This window comes from Spodoptera frugiperda, chromosome 23 (genome assembly GCF_023101765.2).
Source record: "Spodoptera frugiperda isolate SF20-4 chromosome 23, AGI-APGP_CSIRO_Sfru_2.0, whole genome shotgun sequence".
In the NCBI taxonomy this organism is placed as follows: Eukaryota; Metazoa; Arthropoda; class Insecta; order Lepidoptera; family Noctuidae; genus Spodoptera; species Spodoptera frugiperda.
In genome coordinates this window covers 291520-317124 of record NC_064234.1, presented here as the reverse complement: position 1 = coordinate 317124, position 25605 = coordinate 291520, and the positions used below count along the sequence as shown (strand labels likewise).

At 38.2% G+C, this 25605-nt stretch overlaps 1 protein-coding gene across 3 annotated transcripts in view; it reads right to left on the bottom strand.

Annotated features, from left to right (window-relative positions):
• LOC118266793 (uncharacterized) overlaps positions 1-25605 on the bottom strand; it is a 43527-nt gene that overhangs the window by 2182 nt on the left and 15740 nt on the right. For 2 of the 3 annotated variants that reach the window (XM_050703225.1, XM_050703227.1), the window contains exons 2-11: positions 7999-9119; positions 7634-7848; positions 5135-5262; positions 4612-4784; positions 4059-4268; positions 3702-3928; positions 3522-3617; positions 3100-3331; positions 1397-1505; positions 51-110 (exon numbers count right to left, since the gene is read on the bottom strand). In XM_050703225.1, the coding sequence (XP_050559182.1) occupies positions 51-110; positions 1397-1505; positions 3100-3331; positions 3522-3617; positions 3702-3928; positions 4059-4268; positions 4612-4784; positions 5135-5262; positions 7634-7848; positions 7999-9098 (2550 nt within the window). In that variant the 5' untranslated portion in view covers positions 9099-9119. Of the gene's footprint in view, positions 1-50; positions 111-1396; positions 1506-3099; positions 3332-3521; positions 3618-3701; positions 3929-4058; positions 4269-4611; positions 4785-5134; positions 5263-7633; positions 7849-7998; positions 9120-18824; positions 19213-25605 lie in introns of those variants that run through there. The other variant, XM_050703226.1, reaches the window with a different exon arrangement.

Here is a 25605-nt window from a genome sequence, read left to right as displayed (position 1 = left end):
TCAATATAAACTGACACTGAATTTTATTAGAATACAATAATCCTACATACCTCCTCAAGAGCTTCTATATCATCCTCCTCATCGGCTTGTACCGGCTGCTTCTTGAGCGGCTGCAATACAGAAACAATATTACATTAATGAATGATAAAACCCAATACTTATTAAATAACTGCAGATGGTAAACGCAAATAATTCGCTAGTATTTTTCTAAAAGTTCAAAATAACATTTTGTTGTATTAGTATATTATATAGGTATGTTGGAAGTAGCAACATGTTAACAATACAGGTCTGCCGGTGTATGTACAGTTGTGCTTGTAGTTGCACCAACGCTGCAGCTGTAAGCCATTTGTACAGTCCATACGTTCTCTCCTAGAGCACCTACACTATATATAGGTATCTTGTGGGATCGAATGTGTGTCATAAAAGTAATAGGTAATTACGTGCGATACAATAGAGCCTACCAGACAACGTTTACAAATAACACAACATAAAACATTAGGGATACAGCTACATGTGTACCTCACACATATAAATGTAACACCCAATATTCGCCAGTTATGTTATCAAGTCCCATGTAAAAGAGCGAGACTATACTGAGAGCCATATACCAGGCACCAAAAGTAATAATTAAACCATTAATTATTACTTTTGGTGTAGACCACTACAATTACTATTTTATTAGTTGTCTAAGTAGGCTTTATTGTGGGGTAAATAAATGTACATATACTTTATATAAACATACATAATATATCTACATAATTATGTATCAAGGGAGAGAACATAAGACGCTGTGCATCTATCTATGTATAAGCTGTGACGCAGGCGTTCAGCGTACTTTAGTTGAAATGTATTTTATTAACCTTGGCGCCTTATTCTTGACTCGAGATCGCCAAGCAGGGCCTGAATGGTGTAAATACCTGTTTCATATTAAATTTGTTAACGGTACTAACAATATTTGTGTGTAAATTGTAGCATATTATATAATATATAGATCATTTACTTAAATAAAAATAATGATATCATACCTAAACATAAACATATTGTGAATTATACTTCGATGGATCAATGTACGCATGTATAAAACTATTTTCTAATATTGATCTATATCTGTTTTTGTGCACCCCAGATGTCGCCTTTGGCGTCTAAGATTCGTCTGATTTAATGTTTCAGTCATACATACGTTTATCTTTCGTGTATAGTAACCTTAAAAAGTAGTAAAGTGTTCACAAAGCATGAGTACATTGACCTTCTAAAAAATTGTCATAGATTTATATGATTCTATCACACTTTACATACAGATATTTAAGTACATAGTATAAAAATATTAATTAAACAGCATTGTATTTTTTGCCTAGAACGACAGGGGTGTCTATACATAAAGGTAGTATATACTTACATCAACGGACTGCCTGTACTGGTCCATCATATTCTTACTGGCATCCAGCTCGGCTAGCTTCTTCACAACTACGTCGGCTACGTTCTTTTCTGTCATGTCAATTTTCTCCCTGGAAGTAGCGATACGGGGTTGATATGAATGGGGTAAGGATTTAGCAGTGATTTGTACATCTATTTTGGTTAGGTATCAAATACATGATATTTTATGTGGTTATAGTTACGAGATAATTGGAGCAATAGTGTGTATGAATTAATAGGGGATGTCCCGTGGTTATAGCTACGAGAGATTTGGAGCAAAAATATGTATGAACTAGCTTCCGCCCGCGACTCCGTTCGCGCGGATGTCGGTCTTCGCGTGGAAGTTTTATTTCTCCATTTTGAGTAACTCTGACAATGACATCTTATAAATATCTATTGGACCCAAATACGGCGAGGCCCATAATAATTAAGGAGATCCCTCTATTGAGCTACTGCTGTTAAGCTCGGGTTCTGTAGAATAAAACTGAAAAATAAATATTTTTTTACGTATTTTTCCAGGATAAAAAGTATGCTATTGTATGCCCAGGATAATAAGTTATAAGTTATAATTACCAAGTTTCATTGAAATCAAACCGTTAGTTTTCACGTGATGCCTGAACATACAGACAGACTGACAAAAAAAAATGTAAAATGTTTCACATATTATTTGGGTTTTGTATCGATCCAGTAACACCCCCTGCTATTTATTCTTTCAATATTTTCAATGTACAGAATTGACCCTTCTACAGATTTATATGAATGAATGAATGAATGAATGAATGAATGAATGAATGAGAGTGTTATAAACGTAAGAGTAGATAAATAGGTATAATCAGAAAGCTCCGAACTGCTAAGCTATCGAGACTATACGTGGTATTGTGAGTCAACCATAAAAGATAGACATTTGCTGTCGTGGAATATTTTTTAAACAATTTTAAGGAGAACATTTCCGTCATACATGATTTCTGTGTAGCTTTAACCATTAAGGCTGCACACGCGACGGAAGCTTAAAAAATGGAGTAAGTTCTGTTTTTCCAACATTTCCCTTCACTGCTCGGCTCCTATTGATCGTAGCGTGATGAAAAGTATACTATAATATAAATAAAGAAGAACAATTGTGCCAAGTTTCGTTGAAATCTGTCGAGTGGTTTTTGTTTCTATAAAGAACATACAGACAGACAGACAGACAGACAGACAAAAAATTTTCTAATTGCATTTTTGGCGTCAGTATCGATCACTAATCACCCGCCGATAGTTATTTTGGAAATATATTTCATGTACAGAATTGACCTCTCTACAGATTTATTATAAATATAGAAAAAAATTTTCTAATTGCATTTTTGGCGTCAGTATCGATCACTAATCACCCGCCGATAGTTATTTTGGAAATATATTTCATGTACAGAATTGACCTCTCTACAGATTTATTATAAGTATAGATGAATATGGGATGTCCCTGGAAGCATTTCCAAACTTTTTATATATGAATGTAGATGATTTTCTCTGTTTAGTTAGATTCCTACTTTCAGGGATATTCTGTATAGGCAATGACTCGTAGTTGGTCTACTACGGGAGCTTGGATGGAAGTCGTATTGGGTAGATTATAAAAAATTAGCTGGAAAAGGAGTCTTTCAAGTTTGTAATAGATGTGTGTGATTGCAGATTAGAGTATAGAGTTATAAGTACCGTAGTGCGGTGGCGAGTCTCTCGGCGTGCGGGTCGCCGGCGGCGGCGGCGGCGGCAGCAGCATGTTGCAGCGCCCGCAGTAGGGCCGACAGGCGCGCGTCCAGCCACAGCGCGCGCTGCAGCACGGCGCCGCGCGCGCGCGCCCCGCCCTCCTCGCAGCGCTGCCGCGCCGTTATGGCCGCCGACAGCGCGCGCAGCGACTCGCGCTCCGACACTGAGGCTGACTCCGGCTCTGGGAAACATCACTCGAACTTCAATCGTGGAGAACTAAACTTCCACATTTTCTATGGCTGATATTGAAGGACTTCGCACATGTTTCACGTGTCACATGGGCCTACGATCTGTGTTACTGATATGAAGCACTCTGATGTATACCATATACGATATCGGGCACGAAAGCTTATTTTACAACAATCGCTTACCTTTGTCATCCACATAGAAGTCTCTCTCGGGCGACAACTCGTCACCGCTCCACGCGCCAGCACCTTCTGCGCCTGACCACCATTCTTCAGCGCATTCTGAACAAATAAATACAAGTATCATAACTGCAACATAAATTCAACTTTAGCGTAATATTTTTAAGCTTCATATTAAAATGTTACCAGGATCAGTAACGAGACACGGCTCGGTCTCGGAGTCGAGCAGGTCGGCGGAGTTGTCGTTATCATCAGAGATATGTGAACGGTCGTCGTCCCGTGGTACTGGGGGCGCAGGGGGCGCGGGCGCCGGCGGGGGCGCGACGTGTCGCAGGGCGCGCGCCACGTTGGCCAGTAGCCCGCCACCCGTCACCTCCTCCTCGGGGGACAGCGCCTCGCCACTGTCGCTGCGACTGTAAGTGCAACATACTTTGTAATTACTGTTCAGTTAACGCACTGACTACATAAATATGTTGTTTTTCGATTACGATAGGTTACAATTGTTAATTTTAAGTTATAGCTAGGTCAGAAAATGTTGGGTACCTGTAGAGTTCGTTGTGGTAGACGGTGGGTTCCTGGTCGGGCGGCAGCGTGTATGCGAGATGCACGGCGCGCGTGAGTCGTGCGAGGCGGTGTCCGAGCGCGTCCAGCGCAGTGAGCGCGCGCGCCCCGCCGCGGCCCCGCGCCGCCGCCGCCAGCGTCTCCTGGCGCCGCTGCTCGCACATGCGGACCAACTGGCGACACTCCGCACGCCTGGATATATTATAACAACATCCCTTGATTATTGCTGAAGATAAAGTGTAGAATCATAGTGGCTCAGAGATTATATCCACTTCTCAAGTTCGAGACTCATACCGAGTTTTTTTTATGAGGGAGGAAAATCATGCAATGACTTCTCCCGCCTTGGGTGAGGCGGGAGGGAGTGTCAGACTCTTACTGACTAAAAACCACCCCGTTCCTTCTCCTGCTTTGAGCCGGAGCCCCGGTAACCTTTTACGTTGTCCGCAACTCCGGAAGACTCATACCAAGTACGGTGACTTAGCAAGTTGCTGCATAACTCCTTAAAATCATCTCTAAGATTGTGTAACAATTATACCTTCGTTCTAGATCAGCGTTAACCCTGGCGAGTTCAGCCTCCGCGTCTCGCAGCGAGTCGCTGAGCGCGCCAGTCTCGGCGGCGAGGAAGTCCTGCATCTCGGCCGCCTCGCGCTCCGCCTCGCCCAGCCGAGCTTCGGCCAGTCGAGCACTCTCGCGGGCGCTGCACGCCTCCTGTACACAAACACCATGTTTATAAACTCACGTGAGACATATTGAGCCTCCGGTGTGGCTTGTCACGAATCTAACTGATAATTATAAATAAGTTCGCCAAACATAATTAAAACATCATCATTGTATATGTCTCACTTTGACAAAAATGTAGAAATTTAATTTAGTGTTTTGTCGTAATTATTATTATTGCTGTTCTTTTCCTTTCACGGGACCCCATTGCCCCAAACATTTGAAACGCGTACGAGGGGCTGAAGTCAATATTATTGTCGTTAAAATATAGGTTTGTTAGGAGTACACTGCACAATGAATCTTTACAACAGTAAGGTTGGAGAATACAAAAGTGCACTTACAACGTGGAGCTTATTGCACTGTTCCCGCAGCGCGTCTATCTCGGCGCTCTGCCTGGCCGCCAGCTCGCCTGCAGAGCGCAGCTGTTCCTCCAGCGCGCGGAGACAGCCGTCAGCGCCCGCACCAGCGCCTGATGGAGAAGGAATTAAATGTTATGGCACATTTTCCAACACTTTCTGCGTAATTAAATAAATAAAGAAGTTGCTATAATTTTCTATCCTCTTTTTTTTCAGGTGACGCAAAGCAGTGACTGAAGAATAGACGTATAATAGTCCCGTAGTGACATATTACGACTTACCACGCATACCAACCGTGTGATAGTATAAAATATTAAATAAAAACAATCCTTATGTAATTATAAATGAACTACTACTAAAGTTTGTCTGGAAGAAATCGCCGTGTGTGATAAGACCGCCCATTGTACTCTAATAAGTACTATTACATAAGGTATAATAATTACTATTACAATGTAAATGTGTTTTATGTATGCGTGCAATAAAGTATAAAATAAATAATTAAAAAAATACTACGCGGCGTCTGCGGACGCTGCCCATGATGAAGCGCCCCTCTGTGACTCGAAACTAATAAAGCTTTTCTTCATAAATAATTGACGTCAGTAAATCGTGATTTTTTGTTAATTTAGTATGTCCCACGATAGTAATTATAAAAGTATTTAATTATAGTGGAGCACTAATGAGCACCCACAGCTGAAATTGACAGCTTCCAATCGTCCATTATATTTTTGTTAATTGTCCTCATATTGACTTTAGTTTTACGGATTTTCTGTCAAAAGCCTAGGACGAGCTGAGTTTTGAATAAATCGGTGAATATTTATCGTGAACTTTGGCCTTGAAATACTAGATATCAACGAATATTTGTAACATAATATTTATACAGGTGGTGTGGCATTTTGATAACCTTTTTATCAAAACTTGTAATCTTGCAAAAAATAACAAGATCTTTAGTGCCTGCAAAATATTTAACAATAAAATGATGATGAGTTGATTGGTGAGAATTAAGTCTGTTTATGTCATTATGTTGCATAAGAATGTATTTATCTATTTAAGGGCAACTAACAAAGCATACATCTAAATACATGATAGGTTTTTAACATTGTATAGTTTACAACAAACAGTTTACTTATACAAAAAATATAAAATCTTAAGATGAAGATAAAAACTAATAAATAAACAAATTATATTTTTTGTTATCTTATCGAACGAGTATTTAATCTTTTAGATCACGGAAAAGCCGCAACGAGCGTCGCTAACCAACCTTAAAATACAGTAAAACATAAACGAAAATACCTTATAAAAGCCAATTAATAACATAATTACAATTTCCAGATTTATGTATATTTACCAACATTCACCATGACATATAAAGAGGTCGTATATTAATTAGCGCACGAATTGAACCGGAATTGATTGGAGTCAAAAACTTGTAAGCTGTTGAACCCACCGACCTTATTTAACTGAGGTTATTAAATGCGGTCGTAATTTGAGGTTTTGAACGAATTTAGTAACTGTGTGGTGACGGAAGAGACTTGTCACCATCCCTACAATTTCCGCGGGTGTTATAAGTAAGCCCCAACAAAAGGATAACAGGATTGACTGCATTCAGTACTTTCTGATATACCTAAACCTTTTTTTTGAGAGGGAAAAACATCCAATGACTTCTCCCGCCCTGGGCGAGGCGAAAGAGAGTGTCAGACTGTTACTGACTAAAAACTACCCCGTTCCTATATCTGTTTTTCGACCCGGAGCCCGGGTAACCCGCTAGGCAGGCCACAGATACCTGATCCTTTAAAACTGTAATCTCCAACTCCAGCCCGCATGCTAAGAGTGTTCTCATGTAAAGAAGGCTCATAGTCCAACAGTGAACTGCAACGGGTCGAGAATTAAATTGAATGAGGTCAAATTTCGCTCCTGTTTATGAAGCACGCAAGTTATAATCTATTTCTGGTAACAGTTATATGGACTTTAACTGCCCAGTATAATGTTAATTATGAACCGTTTTATGGAGGTTTTGATTTAATATTTTCCTTATTAACTGCTAGTGTAACAACAATACGTACTGTAATATTTTCCTAGATTATTTCATGAAAATTTTTTGGTCCAGATAGGCTTGTGCAACCGAAAGCACATACGTTCAAGTTTTGATTAATATATGGCCCAGTTTTAATACAAAGTGAACACAGAACAATGCCACATCTCAGGCTCGCTGTGCAAAGGCCTTTGCGATGTGTAATGTCACATGGGTATTGTTACTTACACAAAAGCCAAATGCCATTATGTTCTATTATAGTAAGAGATATTAACATCTATTCTTTTGAACATAAGCTGTGACATATGATAACATATTAGTATCCAACGTAGAAATAATACCTTTGTTTATTTTTTACCATACCCTAATAAAATACTACTATTTTAGGGCAAAGAAAATTCAAATACGTCAGATAATTGCGAGATTATTACACAAAGACTGCTATAGGCACTTACCAGCGCCAGCGAGTTCCAACAGTCTCTGCGAGTTGCGGTCCAGCTCGGCGATGGCAGCGAGGCGCGCCGCCCGCTCCGCCGCCAGCTGTGCCTCGGCCCGCTGTCGCCGCTCCCGCTCCTCCGCCGCGGCCGCCAGCGCGTTCGCCAGCCGCGCCGCCTCAGTATCCCGCGCGCTCGCCTGCACGCCTCGGTGACAGCGGGACACTTCAACATGGCTGGAAAGTTAAAACACATTTTTTCTCAATAACAATCTATTTTCATGCAAATTCTTCAGTAATTAGGCACGTCCTTGGATTAACTAAATCGGTACAATTTATTAATTAAGATTTGCAAAAAGATTTTCGCTTAATTAGTAAGCAACTTACTTTTCAATATTTGGCACAATCCCCGCTAGTGCTGACTCGATGTCGGTGCCGTTCAGCACTGTCTGCGAGGTCTTCTCTGCGTAGATGCGAACCCGCGTCTTGATGGTGGTGCGCGAAGAAGCCGATCGTGTGACGGTGGGACGCCGTGATGAGGGAGGAGTGCCCTCGTGTTTAGGAGAGCCATCAGGTTCCGCATCACGTCTCCTACGAGGCAGTGTCGCATATTTATCGGCTGTGGCTCTTGTGGCGTTAACGTCGGCTACTGTCGTCAACCGCGGTCCATTCGCTGGCCATCTCTTCTCTTCACTCGGCGAGTTTGGTGTCCGGCACCGTGCTGTCGAGGTTTTGGTAGGTTTTGCACGTAACGCAGGGCTCTCACGTACAAGATTTGGCAAGTCAGCTGTAGGCCGGATTCGTGGTTTAGGTGTCAGCGGTCGCGGCTTTTCAGGAGGTGTTGGTTTTTCTCGACTCCTAGCCCGTTCACGGGTGGCCAGGTTGGGGCCGCGCGGCGCCGTCACGGGTCGTGGCGCTGCCGAGTTGACAGGTGAGCTTCGTTTCGGCTCAGCGACGTTGACATTGACGCGACGTCGTGGACGCGGTGGTGCGCCGGCGAGTGACGAGCTTTCAGAACCGCAGCCAGAGCCACATGAGACTACACTAGAAGCGCACGACCTGGACCCACCGCCACTAGAGAGCGCACGACCACAGCCTTCTACTCCGCTGTCACTGCCAGCAGCGCCAAGAGCAAGTTCGTCTCCTGCTGGCAAGCTATCTAGGTCACCCAACGACCTTGCATCATCACTCGGTTCGACGGGCTCTTGCTCAATGAAAGGTTCCTTGGGTAGTGGCGTGGAGCACTTGCCTTCCGTATTTACTGTGTCAACACTAACTTTACTCTCTACTTTTTTATTTTCACTTTCGTTTTCACCATTACATTTATTCTTGTTATCATCACTTTCGTCTTTATTATCTACATTTACAACACTAGTGGCGAGGTCTCCTTCGGGTTTTGTTTCAGTGCTAGGAACATCGTCAGTTGTCTGCGTGTCGACCGTCAGCTGGCCGGCCTCGCCGGGGCAGGCTGTGCTCTCCTCTTCCATGGCAACTTAATATCACATGTTCTGTAACAAAACAAAAGACTTTGAGTAATGAATGTTACTTGGTGAAATGATCGGAGCGCAGTAATCAGTTCGGTGCAGCGGTGTTGCGGACTGACATCTATTGTGCGCCGGCCCTTGGGCACGGCTGCACTGGCGCAATCTCGAGGGAGCTTATTGCTATTGTTCCTGCTGTCGCCTATTCATCTACTGTCTATTCTGAAATAACTGTTATACGAACAATACTCAGTACATATAAACATCTATAGAATATTATGATGGCACGATTAAATGGAATCGCGATGCAAATATTTTATACAAACAACATCTTACGTATGTAATAAGGTTCACAGTTCACGGCTTTAGCACAGGTTTATGGCTTCACATTGCGTTCACGTCCGTAAAAATACTTGTCCGACTACGTTGCATACTTGTACAAGGCATTCAACTACATAAAAGCTGAGAAGTGGTCTCGGTAAAAAGTTAGGTATAAGAATATCAAATGGTGAAACGAACAACAATGAGCAAAACCTATCGCCGTATTGTGTAGCGGCTACAGAGTACAGAATTGTTCTCATGACCGGGCCTCCACTCGGCCTCGCCTATTCATGCTGCCTAGTATCTAGGTGCAATCAAACGTTTTGCGTCAGGGTTTCAGAAAGAAATATCTTCCCATGGAGGTACAATACTCGATATTCGTGACAGAAGGCAGTAAAATTATTTTATTGGTACAATGCCTTCGTGGAAATCGTCTGGAACAGTACAATATCTGGCATAGAAAATATAATATCAGATTTTATTGTGCAAGTATTTAAAACGTCGACCGATAACATTGATGTGATTGCTCATACTCCAACAAACGGCTGTTGACGTTAGTGTTGGCCACTCGGTCTTGATACGTTATCAGCGGTAGATTTAGCAAGAATGCCAATATATTAGAAATATACAACACTTCCCACCCACCCACTTATACATGTAGGTACAAACATACTTGAGTGATATAATCAATTGTGCAAAATAATAAGATGGGAAATGACAGTTAACAATATCGTAAAATTCCATAATAGAAGTGGAAGAATTTTATACATAAGTAAGTACTTACTACTACTGTTACGAAAAAGCAAAATGAATGTATGTCGTCGTCATCCACAGAGCTATTTCCTTTCTGTAATACGTATCAATGTGCACATACTCGGGTATGGTACCCGTACAATCCATACATGCAGCCCAGTGGGGATACGGGAACCGGGTCATTGTACTGCGATTTGCCGGGGGCATCAAGGCGTACCATTCAAACACGGAGCTGAAGCTACGGCCACCTATACGAGTTCATTATTCAATTTGTCACGGTAATCATGTAAGCGACGCGCCGTCTACGAGCCTACCGATAAACAGACCGAGGTTTATTTTTACACCGTCGGTACAGCAGACTTGTTGCTGGTTAATTAATCTAGAAAGGCCACGGCGAAGGTCTAAAGTCGTTGCCTCGCGTTAGAAAAAGTATGCGTGGGCTGAACTGCGAACAGATGAGTAATAGCTCAAGTATAATGCGTATAAATAAAACAGTCCTTATGCTAAGTTGCTTGCAGAAATGATAATGATAAAGGAACGTAATAAGCACGCTCTCATTAAAATTACCATCGTCAGTTTCCACTCGAGCGACTTTCTTAAAGATCACGTTTAAAATACAAACAAGCTGTCTATTGCTGTACTTGATATTCTGGAGGGGCTTATTGCGACACGCCAGAAACGGAGCACGTAGACATCGCTTTTTTTCCGCGAGAAAACATTGAATTTCTTTTAGAGGTTCACCTCTAGGCCTACCTTCAGGTAAAAGTACTTATTTAACTATTCCATCAACGTTTTACGATACGAATATTATCATTGAGTATCTATTTGATGGATTATTGGGCCATAACTTACGGAGATAGAACGAATGTGTTATAAAAGCGAAAATAATCTTTATGGTTTAACCATAATGGTCACCATCTGGGGCTGTGCGAGTATTTTCACTTCCATCGTCATTCAATACCCATCAGATATCGAAGTACCGTTCGAAAAATAAACAGAAAAAAATAGTTTCCATTGTAGAAATAATATAAAACTCCTACAACTCTACATAAAACTTAAAGCCTAATAAAAGTTATTATAATTATTGGATTCGTACAAACATTGTTTACGTACATTACGAAAACTCGTATATTTTACGCCAAAATGTAATGGATGTCGTGGGAAAGTTTAGCTCACACATCGCCATAACCTTTAGAATTGAGTACCATAATAAAATTTGACGATTCCTACCGTACTAAAAGTCCGTTACCCATCCCGTTAAAGGTGTCTCAGTAAGAGGAGACATCAATCGATACGCTCGCAATAGATTTCAATTATCTTCAAACTAGATATGCCAGGTATTTGGCTGGAATCCATCTCTAGGCGTTAATTCAATCATTGTACGTATAAATCTACATAACTTAAATCTGGGTTAATGCAGGCAATTTGTAAACGCGTCCAAACCAACTGCCTACAAATGTACCTATAAATCAGCAGTAATCAAAGTAAATTACGAACGAATCAGAAAAAACGCCTACGTTTCATAAGAATAGTCACAATTAAATAAGACGCGTGTTTAAGTTCGTGATACTGTACAACGTATCTATCGTAAAAATAAATCTTTTTCTCTTCTCCGAAAATAAATATTTAGTCCAAAACAAATGTTTAAAAATACATCAAAGTTACTGTTTTGTATACGTGTTTAAATCGTTCGGGCTGCCGTAATGCCTTTAGAAGCAATATCTAATGCAAATGTAGCAGCAAGAAGTATGGAAATGTAAAGAAACGATATTCAATCAAAAGCGGCATCGTTAACACTCAAATAATATTTTTTTGTAGAGGCAATAATTTATCTGGTTTCGTTTAAAAAAAGAATTCGAATGACATCGCTACCTTAAAGGGAAGCGGGCGTTTCCATTTACGATATTCAAATTACTATAAACTCTGTCATAAATAAAATAGATTTGCATGGTAAAGTTTATTTGATCATCCATTTTTTCTTATATTAGTCATCGTGTGTAGGACACAGGTTACTTTCTGGTTCAATAGTTTTATCTAAAACCTAAGCTGTTTTATGAAGATGCTTTTAGATGTAAGTATATAGGTACGTACTGTACTTACATATTTATTTGATCGGACCCATTCCTTCTCATAAAACTATCTACCTATGGTTTTAAAGGCAGTAATTGCACATCGAATTATAATTTACAACGGACCTTTACGGTTTACGAGGGGCATGATACAATGACTATGGACATGGTATTCTTTATACCAAAATCGGTGTGAAGGCAAACTGAACATAAAACCGTCAATAATATACTTAAATAAGGTCGAAAGTTCGGTAGCGACATGTCAGGGAGATTCTGCGGTTGACATATTGACAAGCTCTTCTTCGAATGACTTTGTAAACATTTTCCCATTGATTGACACTGCAGTAAACACATTCTGTCATCAGTCATGCCACGTTATTCAACGGAGGTTCTCACTAACTTAGCATAAAAAGTCATGCAGCGCTTAACATTGGCAACATCTAGGCAACACGTACTGAATAAATATTCTGGCCTGGGAATAAAGGAATAATATAATTTACTAACTCTATTTTCCCCACTGCGACGCTCAGAATAAGTATGTGGGAGTATGGAGAAAAATAAACTTTAACATAATTATTTATTCGGCATGATTAATATCTTTAAGATAATTCGCATAGAGCTGAAAATTGGCATAGACGTTAAGTACATCATTATAAACAAAATGTCAAAAATCCCCATCTATCCCACTTTAGGTAAAAAAAATATTCAAAGTCTTATGTTTTTTTCTATTTTTCTCGAAAACGGTAAGTTTTATCGTACAAATATGTTCGACGGAGTTGTAGATCATACAATTTTCTACAAAAATGGTTCATCACTTTTACTGCTCTACTTTATTACGTACGGTATTCAACTTATGTAATTATAGTGCTGTAAATGTGGTTTAATTAGTTCTCTCATATGCAAAAACTTGCCGAAGCACACAGGAGGCACTGCATCAAAGATCCAGAAGTAATTAATGTTATTTTAATCTACGTAAACAGGACGTTAGAAAAACATGGCGTAATTCCGACACAGATTTTTTGCTGAAACATATATTATATTATAAATTAAATAATAAAGCAGCGCGTGTATCGAGGAATGCTGCCTATGAATATGAGCCTCTAGCATGGCTTGCAACTAGTAGAGTTCCTCGTCAAACAATTACGTGAGTAAGCCGATAACATAATAATTAACTCTTTAGTCTTAAGTAACGTGGTCGTAGATCATAGCGTGATGATAGCCAACACAATATAATAATGGTCTATAAGAACTGAGCAGAGCAATTGAAACAGCACCGGAATACTTATTAAGCTAATGTATAAGCTAAAAAGTTTGTTTCTTTGAACGCACAAATCTCCAAAATTACAAGAAATAATAACAGATGTGGAACACAAAATGAGTTCAACAAATCATTCTAACATAGCACAGACCTTGCCTTGTAGATGTGCGATATCTCACGAATGGAAAAAATAAGTTGTAGAACTTGATTCATAAAACTTACCGTTTTCGAGAAAAATGGAAAAAACCGTAACTTTGACCTTTTGACCTTGAATATTTCTTTAACTAAAAGTCAAATCGATGGGGATTTTTGACATTTTGTTTACAATCAAGTAGTTAATATCTATGCCAATTTTCAGCTCTATTAAGCGATTTGGGAATTATGTCAAGGTTGCGACTTAATTTCGTCCATTTTCCCCATGGATTTAAAAAAATAACTATACCTAATGTTAAGTAAATTTATACTCTTTCATTTGATATCATTTTCATTCGTGTCCGCGACCTGGTCGGATTCCGCCCAATGACCTCTATAAAAATGAGCTGTAAATGTGGTTTAATTAAGCAAAAACTTGCCGAAGCACACAGGAGGCACTGCATCAAAGATCCAGAAGTAATTAATGTTATTTTAATCTACGTAAACAGGACGTTAGAAAAACATGGCGTAATTCCGACACAGATTTTTTGCTGAAACATATATTATATTATAATTAAGTAACGTGGTCGTAGATAAATGATAGGTTAGCGTGCGTTGAAATAAAAGAAATAATAACAGATGTGGAACACAAAATGAGTTCAACAAATCATTCTAACATAGCACAGACCTTGCCTTGTAGATGTGTGGAAAAAATAAGTTGTAGAACTTGATTCATGATTGCAATGGTTGGCAACTTCACGATTTGAATTACAGATTGGTACCTGGCAAAGACCTCTATAAAAATGAGGAATTTAAAAGAGAACAAAACGAAAACGTTATTTTGATGAAACAAACTAATTTGTTTAGAACATACAAACCTATCTCAATCAGATTAACTTTATTTTTATAACTCAAGCTCACTAGGTGTCTATACCTATCTACAATTTTATTGACAAACTGAACTGATTTTCTTAGCTACCTACTTCCTTTTAATACTTTTACATAATCTATCGACATTCGACAGACGTAATTTCACGTAATATCCTAGAATTGTTATTCACTCTTACATCAAATTGCAACAGGAGACTATAGAGTGGCGGCCATTTTAGAATCGTGCAATAGGCACGTCCTTCCGTGTCATAGGTGGACGAGGCAAGGTCGTTACACCGGCTTCACAGACACATTCATGATTTGGCAAAGTTTTTATATATGTGTGTGTTTTGTAAACCATACTCCGGGACCGGTAAATTGACCGCAACTACATCATCGCCGAATATAGTTTTTGATTTATTTTGACTGGTGTATTTTTATACAGGTAAATGTTATTACCTACTAGTGAACATCTGCGTGTAAACAAACATATATTGATCATCATCGTTCTTGGTTATTTCTCCGAAAATGCAGTTAGGAAGGGAATATTTTTCAATAGTTTTTTCAGAGCAGTACCGTAGGTTAATTGCCACACAAACATTGAACGTGATTTTAGTGACATATACCCAAAATAGTTTTTCAATAGCAATCTGTTTAGTTAGTAACCTATAGTTTATTTATTATCGGTGTCTGTTGCCAGGCATAAAATTATTATGTCGGCCATAACAGGACTTGGGGCTTGGCTCTCGTCCCCTAGGGCTCGGCACATTTACAGCTAATGTCTTGTCGTTCATCGCCACACTGAAACACCGATACGTTTAATGTACATTTTATGAGCTGATGTTAAACAGATATGTTTAATTTAAAGCCAAGCCCAAAATCTTCACAATCGATTAATCTTTTGTCTGACGATTTCTTCGAATGGTTCTCAAAATAAATTGGAAAGTGGGCGCTGCACTTACAGAAATGTAGGAGAGACTTACTCATACGAGGTCTTTGTTTTGTTTTTAAACAATTTATGTGTTTCTCAATATAATAGCAATTCCATGACTTGGCTATATCAACAGCGCATAAGTGAAATATTTGATTCAGTCAATAAGAAAATGTGTGATAGCATTATCCTTTCTCGTGTTATTGTATTAAAACATGTCTATTGTAAACAAGTGTACTTGTATAGATGAGTACAACAATGGGTCGATTGTAGTAACCCTTTCGTTTCGCCATTAGCGGATCAGACAGGGCGGGACCGGAAACGCAGGGCTCCGTGTAGTGCCAGCCCAGTCACATTACGTGAGTAAACTAGACTTAATGGGAAAAGTGCAAAATAACATTAATTGTTTATATGCATGACGCATATATAATCAATATTTTTTAAATAGGTACTTATTAATCTTGGGCATAAGTATAGATAGCATTATTCTTTTTTTTTAGAGGATTGTCAATTTCCAAATTAGCACTTGCAATCCGCTTAATTTTTTTTTTTGTAAACAGAAGAAGTGAGAATCTAGCATAGTCTTTTCTGCCAAATTATATTCGCAATTTTAACCATTAACAGCTTCTTATTTGCAATAAAAAAAAAACTTCATTCGTGAAACCAACACTGACCAGTTTCCACAGTTTTCCGGCTATTGTCAGGTTCCACTTTCCAAGGAACTGGCTGGCGATACCGGAGGCCGGGGCTCTCGTCTTTGGCATAGTGAGTTTCTGGTTTTAGGCAGAACCACTACTACGGAACTTTCACGACAATCGAGGAAGGAAGACCCGTTTGTGTAGAGATGCAGATTTGCAGATAGTATTAAAAGTATCAATGCATTATACATAGGCACATAACTTAAGTCATGCATCAGTAATTAGTAACTCAACTCTAATACTAACTATAAGTTTGAGTACTATGTACCTTAAAATACAATATAATATATATAAATAATGAAAATAACACTTTTTTTGAGGGGGGAAAATCATCCAATGACTGGGTTTTCTTAAATAGCTGCACATGAAGATATATTTTTAGGAATACACTTCAATCTCTCGTTATTGTTAAATGATAATCCTAATCTAATTGGAAAAGACCACGCAAAAACGCAAATTAATGAGATAGAACTTCTGCAAAATGTTGTAATTCCCAAAAAGTATGAGTAGTGTAGGCCTTTTGCTGATCCCTTCTGGGAAAATAAACAAATATTTCGATTTGCTACGGATAATTATAATTACAATACCCAAACAAAATCGTGAATATTAATTCGTTTTGGTATTATCTGTGTCTATCATCGATCTATATATTTATAGTAGGTATGTCTGTGTGAACTTTACATATATGGCTACAATATTATTTATCGCGTGTCTAATAAGTTTTCCTATTAAATGTTTTACATATATTTTAGGCAACACACGCAACTTGGAGCTAAAGGTAAAAAACAAATAGGCATTATTTGTATTTGAATTTATTTCCTAATTTTCACTAAACTAAGCTTCACTAAATATCAGGAGATATTTGTCGAAATTTTACGCTCTTTAGCAAAGACTTAAACAGTTCAATTCTTCTATCTTGGGCAAATCACGAACTTAACAAAGTTTCATTAGACATTAAATTGATAAAAGTAACTTAATATTGTTTTTGTATTCATAACTTTACGCCAAAAAGGAATCAGGAACACTACAAAAACATTTTTAATTTCATAGAACACAAATGAATTCATAGGACAAACAAGATGAACAAACTCTTGAGATTTGTCTATTAGCTTTTGACCCATAAATCGTAATTATTTCTTACTGTCTATCTCCTCTGTCCCACAAGCACAATAAGCCCCGTGCCATTTAACGACCCCTATGACATTACACAATCTGATATCACCCCTATAAATACACGTTATTTATTCAAAAAACAACTTAAACTACTAATATTATTAGGTTGATTTTCGAATAAAAGCATCTGAACATGACATTGGACGTACTAATCAGTATTTAAGTAACATGAGAGGATTAAAAAAAACAATGTCTGTAGCAATAAAATGTTAATAAATGTGTCTGTGGACTTTTGTATGTGTTAAAGGGGAAGCAATTCTTAATTAAGCAAGAATAACGGACTTTAAATGAATCAGTCTGGCTGTCAAGGGAGGCAAAATAAAAACGACTAACTTCCTAACACGTGATGAATAAAAATAAACAAACGTACAATACAATTATTCATTCAGTTAAAGCTCTTTGTTTCATCAGTTTCTTTCGTGTATTAAAACTATTTTAATATTTTTTTCCTTTTATTGATGTACTTTAGTAGTAGGTAAGCTCAACTGACAGTAGTAAAGTTCAACTATTATCTTCAACGTACTTTCTAGTTAATAAATATTATTTTATTGCTAAACTTAGCAATTCTCAATTCGAAAATATGTTCACAATTCTTAACGTTTCGATTAAAAAAAAAAAACTGCAACATTTGAAAATTGAATAAATCCACAGAACCGCAGTCACGGATATCGCAAGTAACCATAAACAAAGTACACAATTGCATAGTCAGAGACAAGGTGAAGGCTGTATCGGCAAATACTTGCCACGCCAGGCAAGTTCAAATATTTGTATAATCGCGGTACATCGCGAATATTGTCGTGGCCGACAGTTTTATTGTTCCTATAAACACTGATTCCCCCATACAGGCCACCCTCGCTCTCCGACTACACACGACGAATGCTAAATTGCTTACTTACATTACATTGATTTTTCGAGGAAAGTCTTGTTTAGGGCAAAACTTTTACACAACCACACCGCTAACTATGCAGCCCATTAAACGCATTATGCATCCGCGAGCTAGTTTATGCCATAAGAAATAATTACTTGATGTTATATGCGCATAATTATTGCGAAATTGTTTTCTATGTAATTTTTAGCCATGTATTCACTGTGGCAACGTCATCCTTATGTCCTGTGTGGCAAACACGTGACTGAATACTCTAAAGTAATATTTAGATATAACACATGTGTTTATTTGTTAAATTAATTAGTTTGTTTACATTATTCGCATGCACAACAGGTGGTGCTTACCTAAGCGCCAGGTATCCAAATTACAATGTCCATTTATTTACAAAGTTCAGTTTACCTAAACGCCACAATAAAAACCTTGATTATAATTATAAATATGTCAATTCAAATTAAATGCTTCGACAGTCGACAGTGATAAACGGTTTTATCAGATAACACAAAAATTATGTTGACATGTTTCATTGAAAAATAAAATCGAATGTTATATGACTATGATATGCTAATTCTCAATCGAAATATTAATTTAAGTGATGCTTAAAATAAACAAATAAAATAAATAAAGTTGACTTGGCAACTTACCTGAAAGTTTATAGAACAGAAGCAGTCAGACTATCGTCTATGCCATCAACTCAGATAGTCTTAAACAAACAAACAACTGCACAACAATTCCACACTTAAGTTTCAAGTACTCAACTGAAAGCAACTTCAGAGGAAAATCTTATCGTAAACACGTCAATATCCGAGACGGGCGCGGATGGAACTACCATTACTACCAAATAATCGGGCGATGCCGACGACCGGAGGGGCGCGGGCGCGCCGTGCGTCGCCACATGAACTGATGTTAAAAACCCAACAATACACATGTGCCTTTCTCTATTACCATTTTTACACAAGCAGGCAGACATAACATGGAATCGTTATAATTGTACAGCCCACACTAGATTACCAGCCGTGCAGCTGTGGACAGCGAATTCGAATAAAAACAAGTTCGCATCAAGATAGCGAGGAATGACGATGTACTTGATGCTTGGATCCCATATTAATCGATGTAGATAAAACCGTGCAGCTTTCCAAGTCACGCTTCAAGGGAAGCAATTATCTTTACTGACATTTTAATGGAAATATGAATATTAAATGAAAATTTGTCGAAACTGTTTAAAATTAAGTTTTTGAGTAAGGATGGGTCTTAATTAAAAATGCCACAAGTTTCTTTTGCATGTTTTAAGTACGAGAAGTTAATGGCTTTTTGACCTTGTTGAAGTCATTACGAAAAGTGTAATTCTATTGAGGCCATAATGATCTTAAATTGGCAATCTGTTGTGCTTGGACGATTCAATTGCGTGCAACGTGCAGCACAATGAGCAAGGATTGATCGGATACGCAGAACGATCTCCGCAGATGCAACAACAGATTTGCCGCTAGCTTTATTTGCATTTAGTATTTGCAAACATTTACATGATGATCTTGAAACAAATAAAATTCATGATTATGTAAACGAGTTGCATAAAGCCAAGCAACAAATACTTTGTTCTGCCAACGTTTACATTCATTTTTACAAGATTACGAGCAATGTAGATTATTATCAATATCTTGTTTGTTTGTTTTTAACACGACCCGAAAATCCGAATACTTGCAAACTCTTTCTAGAGAATCGTCAGATGTGTGAAGAAGCATACGACCTCTGATCGGATTACTTCTAAATGTATCGCGTACATTGAGCAGTTTGATACGAAAACAGACTTGTATGTATACTTAAATAAAACATTGTTTAAATGCTAATATAGTGTAAATGCTCAACCGTGAGAATTAAATACATTATAAAAACACGACTACCTTGCCCATACAATACACTTTTACGGTGAATAGTCTGAATGTCTAAAAAGTTAAAAATATAGAAAGTTGTACAGTTTTCGTTAATGTGTGAAATATAAGATATCATTAGGAATGTTAAAATCTAAAGTTCGTAAACATTATGTTAAATCTTCATGAAGAAATATTGGACATTTCTTAAGAAGACGGCACAAACGATAAAATTTGCTGTCATCCTATGTAATAAACATACTAAAGCTTTTCGTTTGGAATTCACTTTACTGGAATAGAGCTGTTAGCTAAAATCAGTGTTAAAACAAGTCCATTAAGTTGTTCAGACAGCAATATCCTGTCCAGCCGAACCTACGCAAATAAAGTTAACTGGTAATTTAATTTTACTTGCCTCGCAGCTATCAAGGGCTGCGCATGACACGATTGAATTTTCATTTTGCCCGTGTTTGAAGTTACTGATCTTGTTAATGAGCGGGAAATCAAACCGCCGGAGTGAGAAGGCAGCTGTGCCAATTTGAAATCAATAGCAAATTGCTTCTCAATCACCTGGGGACGTGATTGGAAAAATCATAACATTTCTTAAACATTTAGAGCCCGTGAAACAGTTGTTGCGGCATTGCAACGTCAAACTACATTTAAGACCTTAACGGGGTAATACGTAACTGATTAACGATACAAGAACGAGTGCTCTGTGCACCACTTAACGCAGTTTCATTGGCAGTTTATTGGCAATCTGGGTCATAGCGTTTACACGAAACGCTATTTATCAAAGCTGATAATTTTCCTTTGAAGTGTTCGAGTGTTTGCTCCAAGTGATCGATGCCCTTGACCGGTGTGCCCGCCATATGGCTGTGTGCGCTTTGATTCTCGACTGGTGAGACGAGTGCCATAGATGGCAGGCTACTCGTGATCATCCAGTTCGACCTTGCACGTGAGGTGTTAAACCGGACTCAAAATAAGGTCAGGTGCCGATGGGAGTAATTGTAGAGTGTAACCAAAAACAAGATTTGTAAACTGTACGACATTACACGAAACCCATAAGATACGCCAGTAAACACGAGACAGACATCTGCAATATATTCAAAATGCAAAATAATTCGCCGCAGTGTTGTTAAAAGATTCAATTTGAAAACTAATTGGTGATGCGCTAGTACAAATACTGCAACTTCACAAGCTGCAATCTCAAGGGACCGGTTTCAGAATTAAATTCTTCACGAGTCACGTTCTCCCGGTGGAATTCTAACAAATTAGTTTCATAGAGCAAAAATAGATCATGAAATAAATAACCGTAGATGCATATGAGCATTCTTAATGATGACGAAAGACAAAAATTTGATAACAGTCATTACAAAAGTTAATTAACAGCCTCACTTTATATAACTGTGAACATCTGTGTTAATAGAACGTTTTGTATTTTAAATACTAACACTAACTCCAACTGCCAGGAATGGAGTTATTAATTATTTATAAAACATCGTTTAATATTTTATAATTAACTTGCATTAAGGGTGACCTTATTAGGTACGGTCGTAAGTCTAAAGAACGTTTGACCTCACGGTAGAGTTCATTGCAAGTATCTTTGCTGTAATTTAATATTTTAATGTCGTTTGTGAAATGTTTGTATCTCATTTCAGAGCATGACTAATAAATCTGTCTACTGTATACAAGCTTGTCGTCCAGTAGATAAAATGTTTTTTGTTTAATACTTTTGACATTTTGTGAACGTCCTGCGAAGTTTTTGGGGATTTTAGACGTTAGGAACAGAGTTAAATTAAAATAAAATGCTCCGTAGAGTATTCGTCTTAAGTTTTTTTTTTTATAGAAGCAGACTTGTTAGCAGTATTCGCTACTGAACAGATCTGCAGTGAGTCACCGCTGGACGCCATGCAAGCGGAACGAGTGCGTCGATTCGCGAACTTGATACAAACAGTCCACGCGACATTCAGACGTGGCGTGGTCCAGTTGCCGCCTGCATCCGTGTCATTGTGTGAAGTGACCTGGGCAAAGCATCGTGCAATCAGATCCTTGGAGCAATGCGCGGAACCGAGGTCCACGGGTATCGAGTTCAATCGAATGATTTATATGCAAGTTTCTTGGTCTTGGTCTTCACACGGGAATGTCATGGTGTACGGCGATAAAAGAAAATTACTTTATGCACATGAAATTTAGACGCAGTAACGGTTGTTCAACAATTGCGTGCTACAACACATGTGATTGTAACTGTTGCTTCGGTAGTTTACAAATATCTCTAGGGAAAAGTTTCTTCAAGATACGCAAGTTGAAAAAGGTTTTTTATGAACTTACAGTAAAACATTCTTACATTCCAGTTCCTTAGAAAAGTTTCAATACAAAGCTTCTATGAATAACGCAGTTTCGTCCAACGTTTGTAAACTCGCCAACAATAGCATTTGTAACCCAAATTACGTTATCGTCTCTTGCCCCTTACATTTCTCTACTTCTAACCACTTTAGATGAGAATTCCAATTTAAATTGACGACCTTCATACCAGTCGTCTAACGTAGGGATGCATGTGGCATTTAGTTTTTCTACTTTGCGCACTTAAATCAACTGGTTCTTACGGTTGATCGAAGTTTGTGTAAATAGTCTTTAAATGTCACTAGCTCAAATTAACTTAGACATTATATATAGTTTTGTCGGACTATAAACTAGATCATAAGTTCATTAACATGTACCGTTTAAATAAATAAATAAATCTTCTATTCAGTGTTTTTGTTACAAAAAGGTCGTTAATTAAGACCAACAATGGTGACGTAACCACCCTCTCCGAGACGCTTAGCAACCTCGAGGGTTCTCAGCAGCGACGTCAGCCATCTTACGTTAAGAAGCCTTTAGTATGCGACTTTGTACGTATATCTACACAATCATGTTGTAAACGCGAAATAATTATGGCATTGGCATTGAAAACGAGCAAAACCAAGCCTTGGAAGCCATTACGTAACTTTCTCAAACTTAGAAGTTATGAGAATTAATACAATATTAATTAGCCATTAAAGTCATTTAATAGTTTTTAATAATACTTGTACATTATTATGTGCTTGTAGTGTGAACGTACTTTTTCTCAGTAAAATAAATACTCATTATTACAATGACTGTAACAAAGCGTTATAATTGGCAAGGTTAATAGATGTGAAATGTAGCGTGGCGAAATTAATTCCAACTGCTCGTTTCTTAATAAATACTGAATGAACAACGTTCCAAAAGGAGAAAGATTTACAGGAACGGGTGAATCTAATTATACACCCCGTCTCGTCGCGTGCCTAGCGTTCCAATCCTGAAGATGGGACATTTGTACCTAAGTATGTTAAAACATATCCATTAGCTCGTCTGCATCTCACAGACGAGAGAGAAAAGTCTCTAGCAATGTAATTATGTTAATTGCAGATGAAAAAAGCCCGCAGTGCTGTGCCAGAACTTTTAGGTGGCCTAACTGCATTTTCAATAACTTAAATTTCGACCATTCTCATTCCTTTTCCTCTAAGGCCACGTCGGGAATGAAAGAAAGCTTCTAAAACATTTATAGCTTCGGGCAATTTGTTGTAGTCGGCTGAGAAAGATTGGTTGCAGCTGCTCGCAGGTACAACTTAACAATTTGTTGCCATTTTGCGCATTATTGCAATTTTACACTCCACACCTTTTATTATATTGTTACTTTATGATTACTATAGTTCGATTTTAAGCATATCCTCTTGGAATTTGCGCAAAAAGAGCATCGAATGTGGGATACGCAATTCATATGTGTTAAGTTTTTTCGAGTAAGTATCTAATGTGTCTTATTCGGATGTAGCCAAAACAAGTTGCCGTACGATCTCCGTCTTGGCGATGTCTTTATATTTTAGTAGGACAAGTAAGTCCGGGAACTAATAAAACATGAACATTATGGAACGTCGGATACGACGAGGATTAGTGCTCCACAGATATTTCATTTCGACATGTTTGGACTGGACTTTAAAAAGGCGATGTTCCAACATGTTGGATGTGGCTGCACTTCCGCATGCCACTCTATATTGAAAACCGTCGTGTTATAAGATGATTTACAACTGACTTTAATATTTCAACCATTTGCCATAACGTTAAATGAGCTTTAATATATGAGAGGCATGGCAACCGTGAAAATATGAAACTTGTTTCATTGAGGAGGGACAGTTATTAATTAAGTTGAGAAACATTAGTAGATACGCTTGATTAATTAAAGCCATTATAATTTGTCAAAAGATTAAACACCAAATGTAATTTATGTAAAATCCAAGCATTCAAAAGCCAAAAGCTAACGGGCATCATTTCTTGTAGTGGTTTCACCAATTCTCAAACACAACTCAAATACGAAGCTAAACCTGTAAACACGTGAAGGAAATCACCGAGCCATTTCTTATCTGGTAGTTACTGAGCCTATTATATAGATGACAGGGTTGGATGGTGAAGTGGGTAATGGGATAATCGTCGCTGGCTACTGGTGGCGTGGCGGTCGGGTGAAGGCCGGTCTCCCAAGCCGCGTACATAAATACGCTCGGTACAATACAATAAAGGTCCGTAGAGACTAGCGTGTAATGCGATATGACGTCACTAGTGACACTGACTAAATTAGCTGGTTTTTAAGGAAAATACTTGGTATTTTCATAATTAGGTACTTATAAGCTTTTTATACATATTTATCATCAAATTAGTTATCTAATCTTTTATACCTACTACATACTTATAACAGTTTAATGCAACTTCAGCAGGAATACTTCTTGGGAAATAAAAACACTGTTCTCGTACTAAAACAAGAGCTGCGCACAGGCTGTCTATAGCTAGGTTACAGTGAACGAGCACCCTAATGCGCATGATTCGCTAAATAACCGACTTCCGTTAGCGCCAGACCAACCCGCAGCGAGCACCGACCACACGCGAATATCTATTCATTACAAGCACTTATAGACATTATACTTACGTAGAGAGAGCGTAAATCACCACGTGCAAGCCAATTGTTTACTACAGTACAACCACTATCAGACTTGTAAACGGAGATCGAAATAGATCCATATATCCAGATAAAAACTACGATTTCAGATAATAATTATCCTTATCTCATTTCTTCTTTCAAGATCTCTTTCGTGCCGTTTATCGGGCAGAAATCAAATTTTAAGCTGCAGTATAATGAATGACACTGTTTTAAAATGACTTTAATACTACACTACATTGAAAGAACCTTAAAACTAATCAAACCACGATTATTCAGAATTATTTAATTGTAAAAGCTTTGTTTCATCAATCATTCAATGGATTGCTTTGTTTTGATCTTTTGTTCTTGTTCAGCATCATAATTTTGCAGAAAACATTACAATTTAACGTACCGAGCGGCATCAAAACTATCTTCCGGACTTCTGAGGCCTTTGTTATCAAAGGCCTAACAGGGTAACATAAAAAGCAGGATTATATCTACTGAAAGGGCTACCACGGTAAAATTGCACACACTTGGGTATATTCCTAGGTCAAAGATAAATTATTTTGGATCAATGGAATATCCCAAAATAATCGTAGG